Source organism: Anopheles gambiae, chromosome 2, assembly GCF_943734735.2.
Source record: "Anopheles gambiae chromosome 2, idAnoGambNW_F1_1, whole genome shotgun sequence".
Taxonomy (NCBI): Eukaryota; Metazoa; Arthropoda; class Insecta; order Diptera; family Culicidae; genus Anopheles; species Anopheles gambiae.
Window position 1 is genome coordinate 29,200,055 of NC_064601.1, and position 17,311 is coordinate 29,217,365.

A 17,311-nucleotide genomic window follows, 5' to 3' on the forward strand; every position below is an offset into this window, starting at 1 on the left:
AGCGGTGGAAGTTATTTGGCAAATGCCATCCGAACACGGCCCGGGAACATCCGAAGCCACCGCACGCTACCGCGACAGAGCAAATGGCCCAGAGTGTGCGATCGGAAACGCCGGGGAGGTTAATTTGAATAATGAGTTTTGCTGGAGCTTTGATCGAATTTGGTGCCCCATTTTTACGGGGGTTTTGCGGAGGCTGCTGCTGCTGCGAGGGCACATTTGTAACGGCTCCCCCTACTGCCTGATGATGAATGGAATTTGTACGTTCGTGATTTGTCATCTCGGGAGGGCGCGGGAGCTGTCACATTGCAATTCTTTTCCGCATGGGATACGAGGGTGGCGGCGTGAGTTGGAAAACTAATATGGATTAATGATGTTATCGCGTTCTTTTAGAAGGCAATAGGTTTAGCTAATCATTAAAGCTGAGAAGTATGAACGAGTTGTAATATAATCAATGGTTTTGAGAAGTTGTTAACACGAAAAAAAAGTCAAATGAATAAGTCTATAACGGTATGATATTGGATATTATCAAACTATTGGGTAGCTTAATATGTGTTCTTTTTATGCTCATCTTCAAATTAGATACGGTTTAAATTATGTTTGCAGAATGCTCAAGCCCGTAATAAAGCTACGTAAGTAGCTGGTATACAGTATTGGAAAGTAAGAGTATCAATAAATGCGTAGCTTTTTGACGTCATATGTCGCCACTTGTGTACTGCATGTTTGTTTCATCAAGCTATACTATTATTTTGAAATGTCATGTTCAGACTTTTCCTCATTTTGCAACAGTGAAATCATTGTTTTCGCAAGCTCCTACTCCTACCTCCTGTCCTTTGCAATCCAATTGTGATTGAAGCAGCACTATTTACAATTAAGTTATCCTAAGTTATAAATAAATCAAAGCGTTATATAATAAAAATTTCAAATCTGCTTGGCTGAGATATTTCCTAATGTCGTATCAATCAAACTATTGAGCTGCTGCGAAGAATTAATATAGCTTGGTTTGATTAGTATCGATTGCGTCCTTCCATCGCTTCCATCATGCCGCAGGGACACATGGTCCGGTCGATTGCCCACAGTGTCTGAATGATGGAAGTGAGCACAATTGGCATCCGTTAAACGTACACACACAAACGTGTAGACCACACGCTTTTCATCTTTATCATGTGAAAACCCCAATCAGCCGGACGTGGAAGTGCGATTTCCGGTGTGGACAGTCGTGTTTCAATAGCGCACCGTTGAACGGCTAGCAAGCATCGAGAGGCGGCATACTTCATTTTCATAATTAACTCAAACATAGCACGCAGAAACCGACCCTGCTGACGATACGTGAACGTAGCATTGACCTGACCGGAAGATCGGTGCGTCACACGAGCACGTGAACAACATGGTTTGCACTATACATTCTGGATATTGAAGGATTTGTTGCGTATCAGTTCACTTCTAGAATGGTAGTTTGTCTGTGGTGATTAGATTTGCACAGGTTTTGCTAAACTTTGGAAACAGCGCATCCGACATACCAAAACCTCATTCGGCAAAAATAACACAAAAGCAGCTGGCAAGAAAGGCTTCACGCGTTCTATAAATATTTATTGCACTCCCTTATCAGTTGAAACAGCAGTTTTTGAACACGCAACTGACTTTTTTTACTGAACCGAAATTTGTCGTTGGGCAGGAAACAGCACGATAGAAACGTTCCGTTATGAAACTGTTATTAATAATAGTTTGCTTTTGTTTGGCAAATGCTGAAACCGAACCCTGTCCACCGAGAGACAAAAACTGCTCAATGCCATTTCGATAGCCATGGTAGACGCACATACGGCAGCAGCTCAGCCACAGTGACGAAGTTTGGTCGCTCACTGTGTATGCTCCAATGAATGATGCATAATCTCGCAAGTCATCTCGGAATGCCATCGTGCAGGGCCTATTCTCGGAATGCTTGCCTGCGACAGGAGGCGCTCCCCTGCGAGTCCCGATAATGTACACAGTGCAGCAGCTCGAGCGGAAGCTACCAAATCCCAAAGTCGTGCCTAGGCTGGGCTGCGTGGCGATGGTCAGTTTCCGGGTATTTCCGAGTCATTCGTTCCGGGGCGCAAACGTTCGAACGATGATGTGCACGTGACGATTAACCGAGCGGGAAGCTTTCGGGAACCATATTTGCACACGCAATACACGCGGGACGCAACTGCGCAACGGTGTCGATGTGTCTGATTATGATAGGAATATTGCTCGATAAACGACATGTCCCGGGTAGGCTCTATTTGTTGGAGGAATGCTGCAACGCGTGCTGGAACAGCAGCTTGGTCTGTTATGTGTCATCATGCCGTTCGAAACACTGACTGCTGCGCTGAGAGGAATGGGGAAATCGATCAAACCCTGCCCAGAGAATATTAGAGCGCTTTTTGGCACAAAACGGCGCATTGATTTCATACGGTGGATTAAAAATTCTGCTCAACAGGCGCAAGCGCGACATTCGACGAGAATTCGATCATCACGCTGAAACAAACCCCTTCTATGGAGTGTGTTCGTCCGAATGTCATCGAAATAGAAATTTTTCTGGAACCTAAAATACAGTGCGTGTGCTCAATGCATAAACGGACGATTAAACTTGAAGGCTATCAATGCAAAAGCAAACACGCACCCAGACACGGCCCGAAAGAAAGAGGGTAGCACAGCAAGTGGACAGGACACATTTCGGTGAAATGCAAATCGTTTCTACTTACGTAGTTGAGAGCCAGATCCGGATGGTTGCGCTGGATGCCGTCGTCCAGGATGGACACGACGACGCCCTTGCCCGTGTAACCCTTCTGCCAGGCCGGTCCAACGTTCATGTCCGGTCCATCCTTGGCGCCACCGTTCTGCAAAAGAAGAAGAGCGAGAAAACGTTATAGCAAAGCCGTTGTCCAGCCGTCGTTAGCACACATCGAAGCGGTAAAGCGAAAGCATCGGAACGCTTAAGTTGTCATTAGCTAAAAGAAGACCGTCCGCAACACAAATTTCCCACTAACGGCCGGAAAAGCAAACAATGGACAATGGAGGAGGGCAGCGGAGGGGTTTTGCAACGGATGAGACTGGAAGGGAGGAGTCGTTGAAAAGTGGTCTTGTTCGTATGAATTAACAGTACAAGTAACGGCAGGATATTGAGGGCAACACGATTCTCCACCAAACTATCCTTCCTTCCTTCCTTTCTGTCGAGCCCCTTCTTGGGAGGGGAAGAGGAGAGGCAGAAGGAGCGATGGAATCTATGTCAGCAACGATTTCCCCTTAAGCTTAAAGGCTCTCGTTTCGCAAGGGTCAACCCCGGAGTGACCGCTCATGTGAATGCGTAATGTGAGAGCCGTTACATTTTAATTTAGTTAAAAAACACATACACACACAGAGCCGTATGAGGTTGTGACAGAAACAGAAGTTCATGCCGAAGGGACCGAATCACCAGCCCCGTACGTCCGGCACGCTGCATCGGAAAAGAAAATGGCAAAAGTCCATTGTCTCTGTCGTTCGGTATCCTGATTAAATCTGTCGACAAGTGCTGCTTGTGTTTCCTACCCAAACTCATCCTACATACAGAGGCGCATAGGCTCATACACACACACACACATACATACGGGGTGTTTGCTTCGAGACCTATGTTTAAATATTTCTAAACCACCAGCAAATCAGAGCCGGAAAGAAAACGATTTCCCACACATACACACATATGCACAAGTTCGGTCCCATGCCGGTGGTAGGCGTATAATTTACGCAATGAATTTGCATTATCCTTAAGAGCAATCTAATGGAACTTTTATGACGCTGTACGGACGCACTGGTTATATGGTTTTGGGTTGTGCTTGCGGGGGGCAAAAAAAGGAGAGTGGACGATATGATTATGAATTAAGTGATAAGGATAAGTTTGCCTGAGAATTGGTTTCTCTGCAACGTTCTACGTTCCTTGGCGCCAGAACATTTAAGTTTTGTAAATTGTTTTGTATTTTAATGTTTTTGTATAGTACTTTATGGATGTCCTTCCTAAAAATTATTTTAATTATTTGAACCTTAGCTCCGCGGTCGGTAAGCTTTGCGACAGAAAGAGCCAAATTCTACAAAAATATTTGTTGAATTTCACCAAATTTCAGCTCAATAGTTAAACCAAGAGCAAACATGAGTGAAAGTTCTACGAAAATATATCAACTGTTAAGAGCCGCCATTGCACCCTATAAAACAATATACCAAATTGATAAAAAATACAGAATTTTATAAAAGGTAGCAAATAAATTAACCATAAAAAATATATATAACATAAACAGAGACGTTTCGAATATAAAGAGAATGCTGAGAAGTAGGACTCCACAAAATATTCCTGAATTCCTGTCACACAGCAAACTTACAAGTAGAATGAAAATGGATCGAACGTAAACAATTGAACTTGCTTTTTTATGAATGCTCATGTTTTTTTATAGAATTTTCTCGAAATCTCTTTCCACAAAACCGTATACTATAGGAAGTTTATTTCATGCTGAATATTTTAATATACATTTGGAAATATGCAATAAAACCTTTAAATCAATGATCCCACCAACTGAGAAGAAATAGGGGCTATAAAGCCAGGCAACAGCAATAATCATGATTATTTTCTACTCTTTAGCTGCTGAGAGTGTTCTCGTGTTGCTTCTTGTTTTCTTTAGCAAAAAAAAAATACTTCTGTGTATGTGTAAAACAGCACAAATTTGCGGCGAGCAGGCAGGCACACTACAAACAACGAAGGAAGAGGATGACATAAAATACAACGCGAACGATTTTTTTGTTGTCATTTCGCCCCTGCCACGTAAATGATTGCGGTTGAGTTTATCTGGATGTCGTTTGGATTTTAACAAACTCAAGATAGGCGTTTCCGCACGTAAACTTCCACCCATGCACACGCCATATACGCGAATTTACTCCTTTCATTTCGTTTACCAACAACACTGCCACCGACAGACGGGGAAAACATTCCCCACGACCAAACCGAAGCTTTGCGCTAATCGGCTTTCCTGTACTGTTGTTCTTGTGTCACTGCAAACAAATTTCCCATCGTGGCTACCACCGTTCCATCTAAACCCCCCCCTCCCTCCCTCCCTCCCTCCCTCCCTCCCTTAGCACGTACGGAGCGCGCATAAAGTGGCACATTTTAGTGATGACTTTTCACCGGCGATAGTCATCGTCTTCGCTTGCTTGGCGTTCTACAGCGAAATTTCACATGACACGTCTTTGCTGCTTCTTCTCCAACGGCGGGCCAGGGGGATTTGTCACATGAGCGAGCGACGAAAGTATTCGGAACGCTGAGGTCTTGTGCAATAGTTCGCGGGCTTTCGGGGGGAACAGTTTGCTCAGTATGCAAATGTTGAAGCAAATTCCATTTGCCTCTCCTTGTGGCGATGGTCGCGCTGGAAAAACGTCCACACACCAGCCGCCGCCGCTCATTGTTTGTGACAGGAGTAACTTTCCCGCAGCACACCGTCGGCCACAGCGCTGGCAACGGCACCGTGTGGCCCAGCAACAGCCTTATGAATGTTGCAAAATTCGTGTCGCGCTGATAGTTTGGAAATCAAGTTTATGCTCATGAATGTACAAATTTTCCCCGAGCCGCTCCTCCGCGGTACGGCGGCAGGGAAAAGGCAAGGTGGTGAAAGTTTTACACGTACAGCGGGAATGGCAACAGCACAAACAGGCAGGTTTTGGGAAAACAATTTCACTTATGAAGTTGCCATCAGTTGCGTGGAAGCGACGCGGGAACGTGACACGCGGAATGCTAAGGACTTGCCAGCCGCAGTACAACTGTGACATGTAAGGGAGTCGAGCGCGCGCGTGTGTTGCTGCAAGCCCGGTTGTCACAGACAGTTTGTTTTATTTTTGCCTTTTTCTTATTATTATTTTTTTGCTTGTCGTTGTTTGTGTTTCGCGCACCACGGTTGTGCCATTTGTTTTTCATTAGGCTTATGAATTGCGACAAGATAAATATTACCGGCATCAAATTTGCTTCCGCATGGGCGTGACGTGCGGAGGGACGCCTCTCCTGTTCGGAAAAGCATGTGGGAAAACTGCTAGTTACGCGAGAGGGGGAAAAAATAGAGCGTGGGAAAAACTAAAAACGAGTTATGGGCTAAGTTGCTTAATGAGTTTTCGGGGCCTCACATTTTAAAGCAATAAATCATACTCATGGAGGGAAAGGGTGAAACTTTCAGCCCGCACACGGTAGCGCAAAAAACGATAAAATCCCGTAAGACTATTTGGCATGGCATCTTCGCATCTACAGCGACCTTTTTTTATATTTAAAGGCATTTTTTATTGTTGAGACAACTACTCGACAAGGAAGCGAAGTTCTAACCTGCTCCGAGAGTTGCTTCTCTTCTGCATGTCGGCGGCAAAAACAAAACTCAAATTAATTCTTTCCTTTCACTTGGGGTCCGTGTGCCATTGTGCCATTATGTCGTCGTTCAAAACGCCGTAATGATACGGTACGGCAACGGCAGAAGGATGGAAAAGAAATGCAGTTAACGCATCGGGACCGGCAAAGCGGAAACTGGCAAGTGGGACGGGACTGGGGCAGGGAAAAACCGCGGAAGCTAATTACCGTTTATGGGTCGCGGAGGTGGGGATCGAAATGAAAAATGAATTAATTGAGAATGTCAGCGAAATGCATGTTTAATAAATTTATCGAGCCACGACACGAAGCGCAGACCGTCAACCGCACACACGCAAGCCGGACACATCGAAGCGGTCGCCGACCGCACGCAAAAGGACGGCCGGAGAGTAAGAAGAACTTAATGAGGAAAGCAGGGTTAAATCGGGAGAGGGAGGGGGGAGGAATTGAACACGCTAGCTGGGCGCGCTGGGGACACCGTTTTGTGGTTGTGTTGATTTAAGAGAGACCCTCGGGCCAATCTCATTTCGCAACCGCAAGGCACGCCCAATTTAAGGACTCTCGAAAACGCGAATTTCCAACGCACAAACAATTTCTCCGGCGAGAGGAGGGTGGAGTGCGAGCTAAAGGGTGAGCCGCCGTTTGATGTTGTCAAATGTCGTTTCCCGCGCAACTGCCCCTTTCTTCCTGGGCGCAAAGTGAATAAATTTCACATTAATTATGTACCGAAACCCGATCACATCCTCACCAGAGCGGCACAGGCACATTAGTTTGCAATTATTGTGCCCGTGTGCAGCTCATAAAGCTGTGTTTCGCGGCCCTGTTTGATGGGGTGGCTGGTGGCGTGTGAAATCCGTTCCAGCAAAATATGAACCTGGCGTGTGACAGTGAAGCCACATAGCCGTCACATTTCGAATGGCCGGACGAAAGCCCGCGCGAAATTTTATTACCTTTACCCCATTTCCAGCAAGCAGTAACAGAAGTTCCCACAACCAGGGCCCGTGTTCTCGCAGACCCACCCGTGCACACTCGCTGGTGGCACACTGGAAATGAAGATAATTTATGGCCGATGTAAATCGAACACTTGCAACACTGACTTTCCGATTGATGGGTGGGATTTGCCGCAAACGCGTAACGCGTAACGTTTTTAATCCCACCGCGCTGCTGGATTTACATGTGCTGCGTGCAGGGGACGGTGGTAAGGTAAGACGCAAAAGGCACATCACAGGCACACGCACTATTCTGTCATAACAGCACAAAGCCTCTCGGAGGAGCGTCGTTACTGCCTTGCGGGCGCCATCCTGATGTTCCGGGTCCGTTTAGGTCGTTTGATAAATCGGTCGGCATTAATGGCTTTATTGTCGAGAGCTGGACTCTGTTGGATTTGATCGCACCCAGCTTGCACAAAGATGACCTCGGTTCTGCTCGGTTTGCATCATCCCCCTTCCCTTTCGCGGTCATCCCCAGCCTAAGCTTCATCGCCCACCCGACTAATGGGGATGGGATTTTAATAAATCATGAGCAATGGTTCGATTTATGCCAGCGGGTACCGCACCTACCACCACACGCCAGCAGGGCTTACCATTACCACAGCACCAAAGCGGTACGCGGGTGCTTTACTGTTGTTAATTGTCACCCCCGGGGAAGTTTGGGAAACATTGCACCCTCCCCATCGACCGTTAGCCATCACAAAGAGGTTGGTGGTCAGCTGCATAGTGGTCAGTGTGCAGTAAAGATGCACTGGATTGTAAATTCCGTCGAACATAATTAGCGACGAGCATGACGGGGTGCGCGCGCGAGCATGAATCGTGCGAGTGTGTAAATTGCAAACCACTAGCCCCACGGGCGATTGAGCGATCTATTAATAAACATACGGGCGGAAGCGGTGGGGCGTTCATTTCAATTGATGGTCGATTTACGCGCGGCATGGTTTCTTCGTTGAGCCTTCCCGTGCGCTAATAAAGTCGTCACGACGCGGCCTTTGGAGCATGGAATTGTATCTGATTGTATGCAGATGGTAGAGAGGAAAATTTACTACCGAATGTACCTATACGAATTTGGATTATTTTACAATTATTGCTTGCAACAAAAAGTTTAAAAGAAATTTCGATAAGGTATCGTAGGATATACCATTTTTGAAAATTGCCAACAGTTTTTCTGATAATAGCCAACTGTTTTATATGAAGTTTCACACGTGGCGACTGAAATCATGACAACGCTCGATACAAAACACGCAAACCTCACCTCAGATATAGGTCTTTATTTTCAGAGCTTTTCGTCGTTTGTTCGAACAGGTTGGTACATTGATTTTTGTTTTTTTTTTTTGCTGAAGCATAAATAGTTTGTTAAGAAAGGTTCAAAAAGCTGTTTAAATCGATGTATTAAAATTATTCAAAATCATAAGTGTAATAAATTATAACCCATTTAAAAACAGAAAATAGAAAACAACGCAATTATAAAAAGGCGTCCTTATCTGGGACAAGTAAACATAGAACGCTTAACATCGCTATTCGACAAAAGCATGGAACAATTACTGTAACGAAAGCTTTGCTGGTATGTAATTCAGTCGTCCAAGTTGTTCAGTCGATGTAAATTCGTTCCGATTCGCTAGCAGCAAAAAAAAAACAAAACGAGGCCAACAAGGATCCAGTTAGAATCCAGCCATTTAATTTGTAATAAATCAAAGACGTCTGAAAAAGCTCCTTCTTCCATACAGTGCGGTTTAAAGCCCGAAGAAAGCAGAACCGGAATTGACACTAGACAAGCGGTTTACCCCGGCGTACAGCATTATCCATCATGCATCGTGTGGATGGCAGCAAAAAACGTAAGTCATCTTGATGTTACATTCTGTAGAATTTATTGATGTGTGAATAAGACAGGAAGAAAATGGAGGAAAGTATTAAAAAATAACTCACACACACATACAACGGACAGATCCTTTCCAAGGGCAGCCCGTTAGCAATTGCGATGGAAGAGGGACCCCAAGCGCGGAGACTGTCGCGGTAAACTAACTGGAAAATTTATGTTACTTTTTTGGCCGATTCAATCCGAACTGATACGTCGCTCGCGCGAATTCTGTGCCAGAGGGGAGCAGCGAATAGCGAAGTGCAAAGAGGCGAGTGGGCTGTTGATGACACTTTCCAACAAGCAAGTTATCTCCTCTCTGCCAATTTCGCAACATCAAACGGGAAACGAACGAAGGAAGGCAACCAGTTTTGTATTCTGTCTCTCTCTCTCTCTCTTCTTCGAGTTCACTTTTCCTCGGGTGCTAATATTTACGAGCTTCCGAACAAGTGGAACGATTGCTTCCGTGCGCTAAGAAATCGGCACGAAAAAGTACAAAAAAAAAACGCACGACGGCAGGGCAGGGTGAGCGAGTAAAAATGAATGATATACGACCAAAGCCCGAAATGGGAAACCGAACCAGACACCGGAACCGGTAGGGGCACGGTACGCAAAGGATTCTGTCGGCCTTTTTCCAGGGAAATGTATTTAACCGTGCGGATCTTAGGCACCGGCGGCGGACCGGTGGCAAACGGCAAACAAAGCGCGAAAGGAAAACCTATCGATAACGAGAAGCCCTATTTTCTATCTTTGTGTAACTTGTGACACTCGGCCCGCCCGACGACCCTCCCCTCCAGCAGGCGAAAGAAAACTCTTCCCAAAGCAACGGGCACGGTGGAAATGCGAAACGGTGAAAATGCGAAAATGTGATACTGTGAAAATGGGACTTTGGTTTGTGGGCGGCAAAACATTGTCCACTGGCGGGGGAGCCGGAGTCGGAACACAGAACAAAAGAAAATAGGACCGAGAGCAGGCGAACAGCCCGGAAACCGCCTCCTGTTTGCTCGAAAAAGTTGACTGCGAAAATCTCGTTTTCGAAAAGTAATTAAATTCAAACCTTTAAGCTTACCCGCCCTGGTCCCTTGGTGGCTTGGTTTGGGGTTTTGCGTACCGGCACCAAATTCTACCTCCAATTGGTGTGGGAGAAAGTGTTCCAGGAAAATCTTGCCCCACTCACACAACGGTGTGTGTGTGTGCGTGTGATGATGATGGTTGGAACTTTATTTTCACACCACTTCCTTCGGCGAACAGCCAGCGTCATTAGTAGTCGAGCGCAATGTTGTCGAGCCGACCAACGGAATGTTTCCCTCGTTTTATTTTCCCTCTCCTTTTGCGCTCGAAACGTTCCTGGCAAAGCGGAATCCAACCTGCCAGTGCATTCTTTGCCGGCGGAAGTTTCGAATGCCGGTTACAATCAGCACCCGGCCCCCGCAAAACACAAACCAAATCACAAATAAGGGAATGGAAGAACGGAAAGAGAGAAGCGAACTGTCGGAGGATATCACATTTCAGGCGAGCGCAAAAGGATCCCAAAACCCCCAAAACGGCCAACCGGGTGGAAAGCGTAGGAAAATACATAAATCAAAAGCTGCTCTCAAGCAAAAGTCAAACATCGCTACAATTTCGAAAGGATTAGGCGAAGGTCACAGGCGAAAAGCAATGCGATAGTACTGGCGCGGCAGTGGCTTTCGGGTTCCGCATCTGTGCCAAGATGCTTGCGAGGAGCAAGGCAGAAGAGATGGCAAAACAAGAAACTCCCGCGCGCGCGTTAAGGAGTGGAAAGAGTATGCTGCCAGCAAATCTTAACACACATGGTGCGTCGTCGTTATCAAAAAACGCGCTGCAAGAAGTTAGAAGCTAGACGATGGGGAGGGAGCTGGGATGATCGGTACACTACCACTTTAGAATCTTTGCGAGCGAATCCACATTTTGCAGATCTCGGCAAAAGGGTATTTTTGGTGCGAGCAAAAAGGCCAAAAAAAAAGGGCGTATAAACATGCGAATATAAACAGAAAGCTTCTCATCAACGGGTGCTGAAAAGTCGCGATCTTGCACTGCCTGGCACGGCTGCTCCGGTACACTTCTCGCAAGAACAATATTTGAGCTAAATATTTCATGTTGAATTTCTAGCTGATTATATTTTCTGCCGTCTAGCGTAGCATTCGTAGCACCCACAAGAACATATGCGGCACAGGCCGGAAGGGAAGGGGAAGGGGAAAAAAGCACACACAGCAGCAGTTCACGGTTCACTGAACGCACACGAGGCAGACTTTAACGCGTATTATAGCGCGGGCTATCTTTTGGGAACATTTTGTTCCTTTGCTGCTGTTTTTTTTTCGTTTCCATTTTTTATAAAACTGTGAAAAGAAGCTTGTGAAGCTTCTCAACCAGCCAGGAGCTGTTTGTTTGTTGCTGAATGTTCTTGTTTTGCTTCGCTAAACCAACCGGCTTGACTTTAACTTGGCAGTACGGTGCGTGTTTGCTTTGATACGCACATGGGAACGCGCTAGCGGGCTGGTTTTGCTGCAAACGGGAAAACAAATAACTCCTCACCTGCTTCTGTACGGGAAGGTGTAAGCAAGTGATAAAGTCGAACAATTGAATTACTCTTTAAAATTGAGTAACTGATGCAAAGTGACTTGTGACGTTGCAGCGTGCACTTGGTTACGTGTAGGAATTGTCGTTTATGTGCCGTTGAGAGGGATTGCGATACAAATTGGACATTGGATGGAAACGAAATACAAAGCCTTTAATTTAAAACGCTACTCATTTTGGTTCTGCATCAGTTATAAGCGAGCGCCTAAATGTATGCAATTTACAACCACCAGAGTAGTAGTACCAGAGCGAAAGCTGCTACAATTGGAAGCTTTTAATTTTAAACGACATCTCACATTTTAACACGCTAAAGAAACTGCTTTGCTAAACAAAAACCAACAAAATATTTGTCTGAAAGTAACACACAAATACACACACACACAAATGCATTGGCAAAACGGTTTGAAACGGAGAGAAGAAAGAACACCTACGGCACTCACCAGGTACCACTGTTCCTTGAATAGTGGATCGGGAAAGATGTTGTGGGTGCTCGTGTCACGGTACGCCATGCGCGTCCCGGACACTAGCGACCGGAAGCCGGGAAATCGCACGAAATCCTGATCGAACGTGCTGTAGTCACGCTTGAAGCGGGGCTTTTCGTGCTGTTGCTGGACCCATCGAACCTGCAGGCAGAGCGGGAAGAAAAAGAGCACAAAAATAAAAGGATTATTAACGTGTGCGCGGTATCGCGGTAACCGCGAGACGAGCTCGTAACCGCAGCGCTCACTTACCTCCGGCTCGGTGTTCAGGGCGTTGTGATGCGCCTCGCTACGGTCTACCGAGCGTTTGCGCACGTGATTGTGATGGAACAGATAATATCCTTTTAGCGGACCAATCTGGAAAGGGAAGGGAAAGAACGATCAAAATAAATTATTAACGTGAAAATGGCGTGCTTAAACCATGACTTTAGTTTCCCATACTGTCACAATTTAATCAGCGTGGCAAATCTGTTCAAACTATACTCCCCCCTTTTCTTGAACCTCGCTCGCAGCTTTAATGAGTGCTGCACAAGTGCACCATTCGTCGGATCGAAGCTCTCCTAGACTTTGTCCATTCAACAGCAAGCATCCGGTCGGAAAGGCACGTACGAACGAAGTGCACGTCAATGATGCTGGGACATTGGTGCCACTGCTACTGCAGGCTCAAGAAAACGATGCCCTGCCGTCCGTCTGAAGCGGGCGCAAGAAATGGATGCAGCGTAAGAAAATAATAGCCACCATCATCGGACATGGAAGAAACCGAAGCAATAGAGGTCAGGAAATTGGCAAAAGCAGAAGAAAGCATCGCACAAGCTACCCTCCTCCTTTGCCTCGCCACGAACTGGCAAGTACGAGAAGTACAACAAAACCCTTTAGGCCAAGGGAGTGTGAAACCGTGCCGCGTGGGGAGCCCGAAAGATACAGCAGCAGAACCGGACAGAAACCCATCGTTGATCGTTTGCCGGGAAGTGTTGCGAAAGGATTTTCACTCCTGCCCCAACCGCACACCCGGCTCTACTCCCGCGGAAGCCAAACGGGATACGGCCAGAGCCCGGAAATCTCGAGCTATTTGATTTATTTTCCAATATATCAAGTAATTTAAACGATACACGTCGTCCCTGCATGGACCAATATTTATGGTAGCGAAGAAGATTGCTACAATTTTGCTGCACCCGGGATGTTTGCCGGGGAGCGTCCGTGTTGACGGTGGATTCTAACCACATGGAGTGTCAAACACACACAGACACACACACACAAGCGTTCACATACGCTGTATCTAGGGTCTTTGGGTTTCTATTAGCAAATCAAGAGTACTTCCGAGCAGCAGTGGAAGTATGCTACCACCACGTTCACGTCTGACACCTACTGTTAGGTTACCACCTGCTGTTGGGACTAAGGACTAAGGCATGTAGCAGCATGCAGGACGATTAAGTGAGTGCTTGCACCTGAAACGAACAGTACAGTCCCGTGATCGAAGGTAGTGTTAAATAACTTTTGCGTCGTGCATGGTGATGCTGGTTGAGGTACTAACCGCAAAGGATGTTGATGAAATAATTGAGCAATGAAAGGATGTCCTCAGAATACTCGAATGTCTTCCCAATCTAGATAAAAATAAACAGTACAGCCAAGTGTACTGAAATTTACTTAAGGTGCTTTAAGGTACAACTCTACTAACATTACTTTTTACCGATTGCAAGATAGTCAGATTCAGTATGCGCTGATCACCCTGAGGATTACCGAGAAGATTCAGTTAAATTAGCAAAAACAATAACTAAAACTTATTTGCGCATGTATACATGCTCAATTCATTTTATTATTAAAGTAACATCGACTGTACAAGAAAATGAAAACGTACTATCCCTACCAAACATAAACGCGACCCACAATCACGGATACATTGCAGGGGAGATCATTATTTAATAGCAGTGCCAGTGAGCTAACAGCAGGCGCATTCGGTTGCAGTTTGATGCAACATTGCAATCAGCCATCGGATCATGTTATGGTCGTGATGCAGCAACTTTCAGGTTTCAGGTCGATGGATGAAAAAAGAAAGAAAAGAAAACATACATAAACCGGTCCACAGGTTGACCTCGTGTACCAGCTGCAGTGGTCCCATGCAGAGAGTGGTGTGAAATGATGCTGACACATAAACACGTGTTGCAATGCAGTTCCGCGCACAAGTATGCAAGATTAATAATCGTAAAAGAACTAACGAAGCGTGGTAATTTAAGGTCAAGCTGTTTGGGGATGCACTGCAATGTATCGAGGTCAATCGTGTACTGTGTATGTGTCAGTCAAACTAAATAAGATTTGTCTCCAAAACGACACCTTCTACTAATGAGTGTATCGACCTGCGTTCATTATAATCTCATCCTATGTAGCGCCAGCGCATCGTACATCACAGCTCGTCCAAACAGGTAGTGCTTCATCAAAACGATCCCCTCGGATGTGAACGAGCCCTCGCACCAAGCAGAAGTCATCTCGCTGCCCCTTTCATTTGCACACCATTTAATGACTTAACGTTTGATGGGGGGCTTCATCGGACCAGTTTACGACCGATTACGCACGGGGTAACAAGTTTTATGGTAAAACCAAGTGGGAGGCAATGCTGAATCTTGTCTACGAAGGTAGGCTATAAAAGCAAGATGGACAATTAGTTCCGGCCCTGGTGGGACTGAGGGTTTGGGAGGATCGGAAAAGGGTACCGTTGATGACCGGAAAACGTTCGCTAGATGATATCCGATCTGGTTATAGGTACGGAAGTTTGCGCTCCGAGACGTTAGGCAGCGATATACGTTGTAAAAATAATGAGCAAACCGAATTCAATCCACAAAAGATAAGCAAGAAAACTTCAGGTGTTGGTAGATTCTTTTTTCGCAAATTGATTTGCTGTATCACTGAAAGTATCATAATAACCATCTGAAAGAAGCTGTTTGAGTAAGTAGTTGTTCAATGGTTTTGCTTGTTTAATTAAATTACTTACAAAAAAGTTTACTCGAAGACAAAACCACTCAGGTGAAAGTTGCTTGTGAAAAAATAAACATGTAACACCATTCTTCAGCGCCACGCCACGCCAAGCGCTGCTGCCTTCTGTACCGATAATTTATGACTACGGGCAAAAGGTCAGCAATCAAAGTGCAATATTTCATCCGAAGATGCTCCCCGCCTCTGGCGTACGAAACACCCAATGTGGACTCGACATACAGACAGCGATAATACCGTACCGATGGCGTAAGCGCCACCTACTACTTGTACGCCGACCGATATGTAGCAGTGGCTTATTTTTATGTATCATTTGCCATTGCTTTCGTTTGTTTTGTTTTGTTGCGAAATTTCGAGAAATAAATTGCACACTACCAAAAATGGGATGTTTCAGCTGTACAAATTGCGAGATGTGTCAAAAAACATGCGCAACAAAACAGAACAGAACTACCGCAATTCGATACTGACTGAAAGCGAAAACGCCGAAAAGGCGTACAGAAAAATGGCGTCCAAAGGGAAATACGAGTCGAAGCGCGGATTTATGCCACCACCTCATTGAAAAGCCCTGCACCTTCGTTTCGCCTACATCCACAGCTTCTGCACTGCACAATAATGCACTATCCTCAAAAAAAAAAAAAAAAAAAAAAATACAGGACACGACCACACCACCAGAAAATGAAGAATTACGAGCCAAGCGAAGTGGACAACAAAAAAGGCCAGCCCGATCAGACGAGGCGGAGGAAAAATGGCTCTAGCAATATCACACGCACACACAGAAACACACGCACACATGCCGGGAAAATGAAAGCTTGCGAGAGACTGTGAAGCGGCGCAAATGTGCAATCGAAGTCTGGGCAATCATTTCACCGATCGGATTGTGCAAAGTACCGGCGCTCCGTGAAGCTCTTGCTCGTAAATTGTGGATTAATTTGATGATGGATTGTAGTACACGAGTGCGTGTGCGTATGTACGGTGTGGTAGTGAACTAGGGCAGGACACATAGAAAAGCGAAGAATAAAATCAGTACAGTGCTCAGCTCTTGAAAAGGAAAAGCAAAAAAAAACAGCTGCTGCATGTGCAACTGCATTTTACCAAGTTAAAACCGACAAATTATTGCCCGGCTTCGATGTCCCTGTAAACAGTCGATAAGAAACTGTTTTAATCCATTTAAGCATCGATGTCAAGAGAAATGGGTTTGCATTGCTTCGTTGTTTTCCCAAAAGCTAGTAAACCTATAGTCGTACGCATGAAGCAGTGATGAAACAGATTTTTCATCCAACAGAGCAATCGCGGCTAAGTGCTGCCGACATAATTAATGTGACGCTTACGACTGATGTAAACACAACTCTTCCAAATTTCTGTTTCTTTCTAACGTACATTAAAAAGGTTAAAACAATAGCAGAAATACATGATTCAACTATTTCACAGAAAAAGTAAGTAACATTTTCTGCTGGTTTTAATATCGTTTTATTGTTTCCATCGCTTTCATTATGCTCACGTTATGCTAATACCCTTAGGCCGTTCAATTTGTTGTCTATCAATAGTTGCGCGAACCGCGCTCAATGACGATAAAATGAAATTCAATTAAAAAGTTTTCCCCTGCCGGTAGTGATGCTACTAGTGCGCTTCGCCAAGCCCCATACAAACCCCGTTCCACGATCGATAACCCGATAAAGCTCTGATACTGATCCCAAGCCAGTAGGCACCATCGCCACAGACTGCTCCCCTGCGCAGTGTGGAGGGCAATGGTTTCGATTTAATCTATTTTCTCCTGCCTCCCGATAACCCAACGACTGCAGTAGAAAAAAACATACAGCACAGAAAAAAGAAGACAAAACTGTCAAGACTACGATAATATTAAGATATCAATATCTTGGTCTCTTTCCAATCGCCCCATCTGATAACGGACAAGACCCTTCAGCTTTGTTGACATCTTGTCCTGTCGTTTTTGTTTCCTGGCCGTCCCTTTCTCCGGCAGCAAAGCTTTACCAGCAGCCCGTTCCCAAGACAACGCGCTCTCGGTATCGTATCGGCG

The 17,311-nt window shown here is 45.5% G+C and overlaps 1 protein-coding gene across 16 annotated transcripts in view; it reads right to left on the minus strand.

Annotated features, from left to right (window-relative positions):
- LOC1273048 (furin-like protease 2) overlaps positions 1–17,311 on the minus strand; it is a 189,284-nt gene that overhangs the window by 43,400 nt on the left and 128,573 nt on the right. For 13 of the 16 annotated variants that reach the window (XM_061643345.1, XM_061643344.1, XM_061643346.1 and 10 more), the window contains 3 exons: positions 12,547–12,651; positions 12,247–12,438; positions 2,721–2,855 (listed from right to left, as the gene is read on the minus strand). In XM_061643345.1, coding sequence (XP_061499329.1) covers positions 2,721–2,855; positions 12,247–12,438; positions 12,547–12,651 — 432 coding nt within the window. The remainder of the gene's footprint in view (positions 1–2,720; positions 2,856–12,246; positions 12,439–12,546; positions 12,652–17,311) is intronic. The other 3 variants (XM_061643357.1, XM_061643356.1, XM_061643355.1) reach the window with 1 other exon arrangement.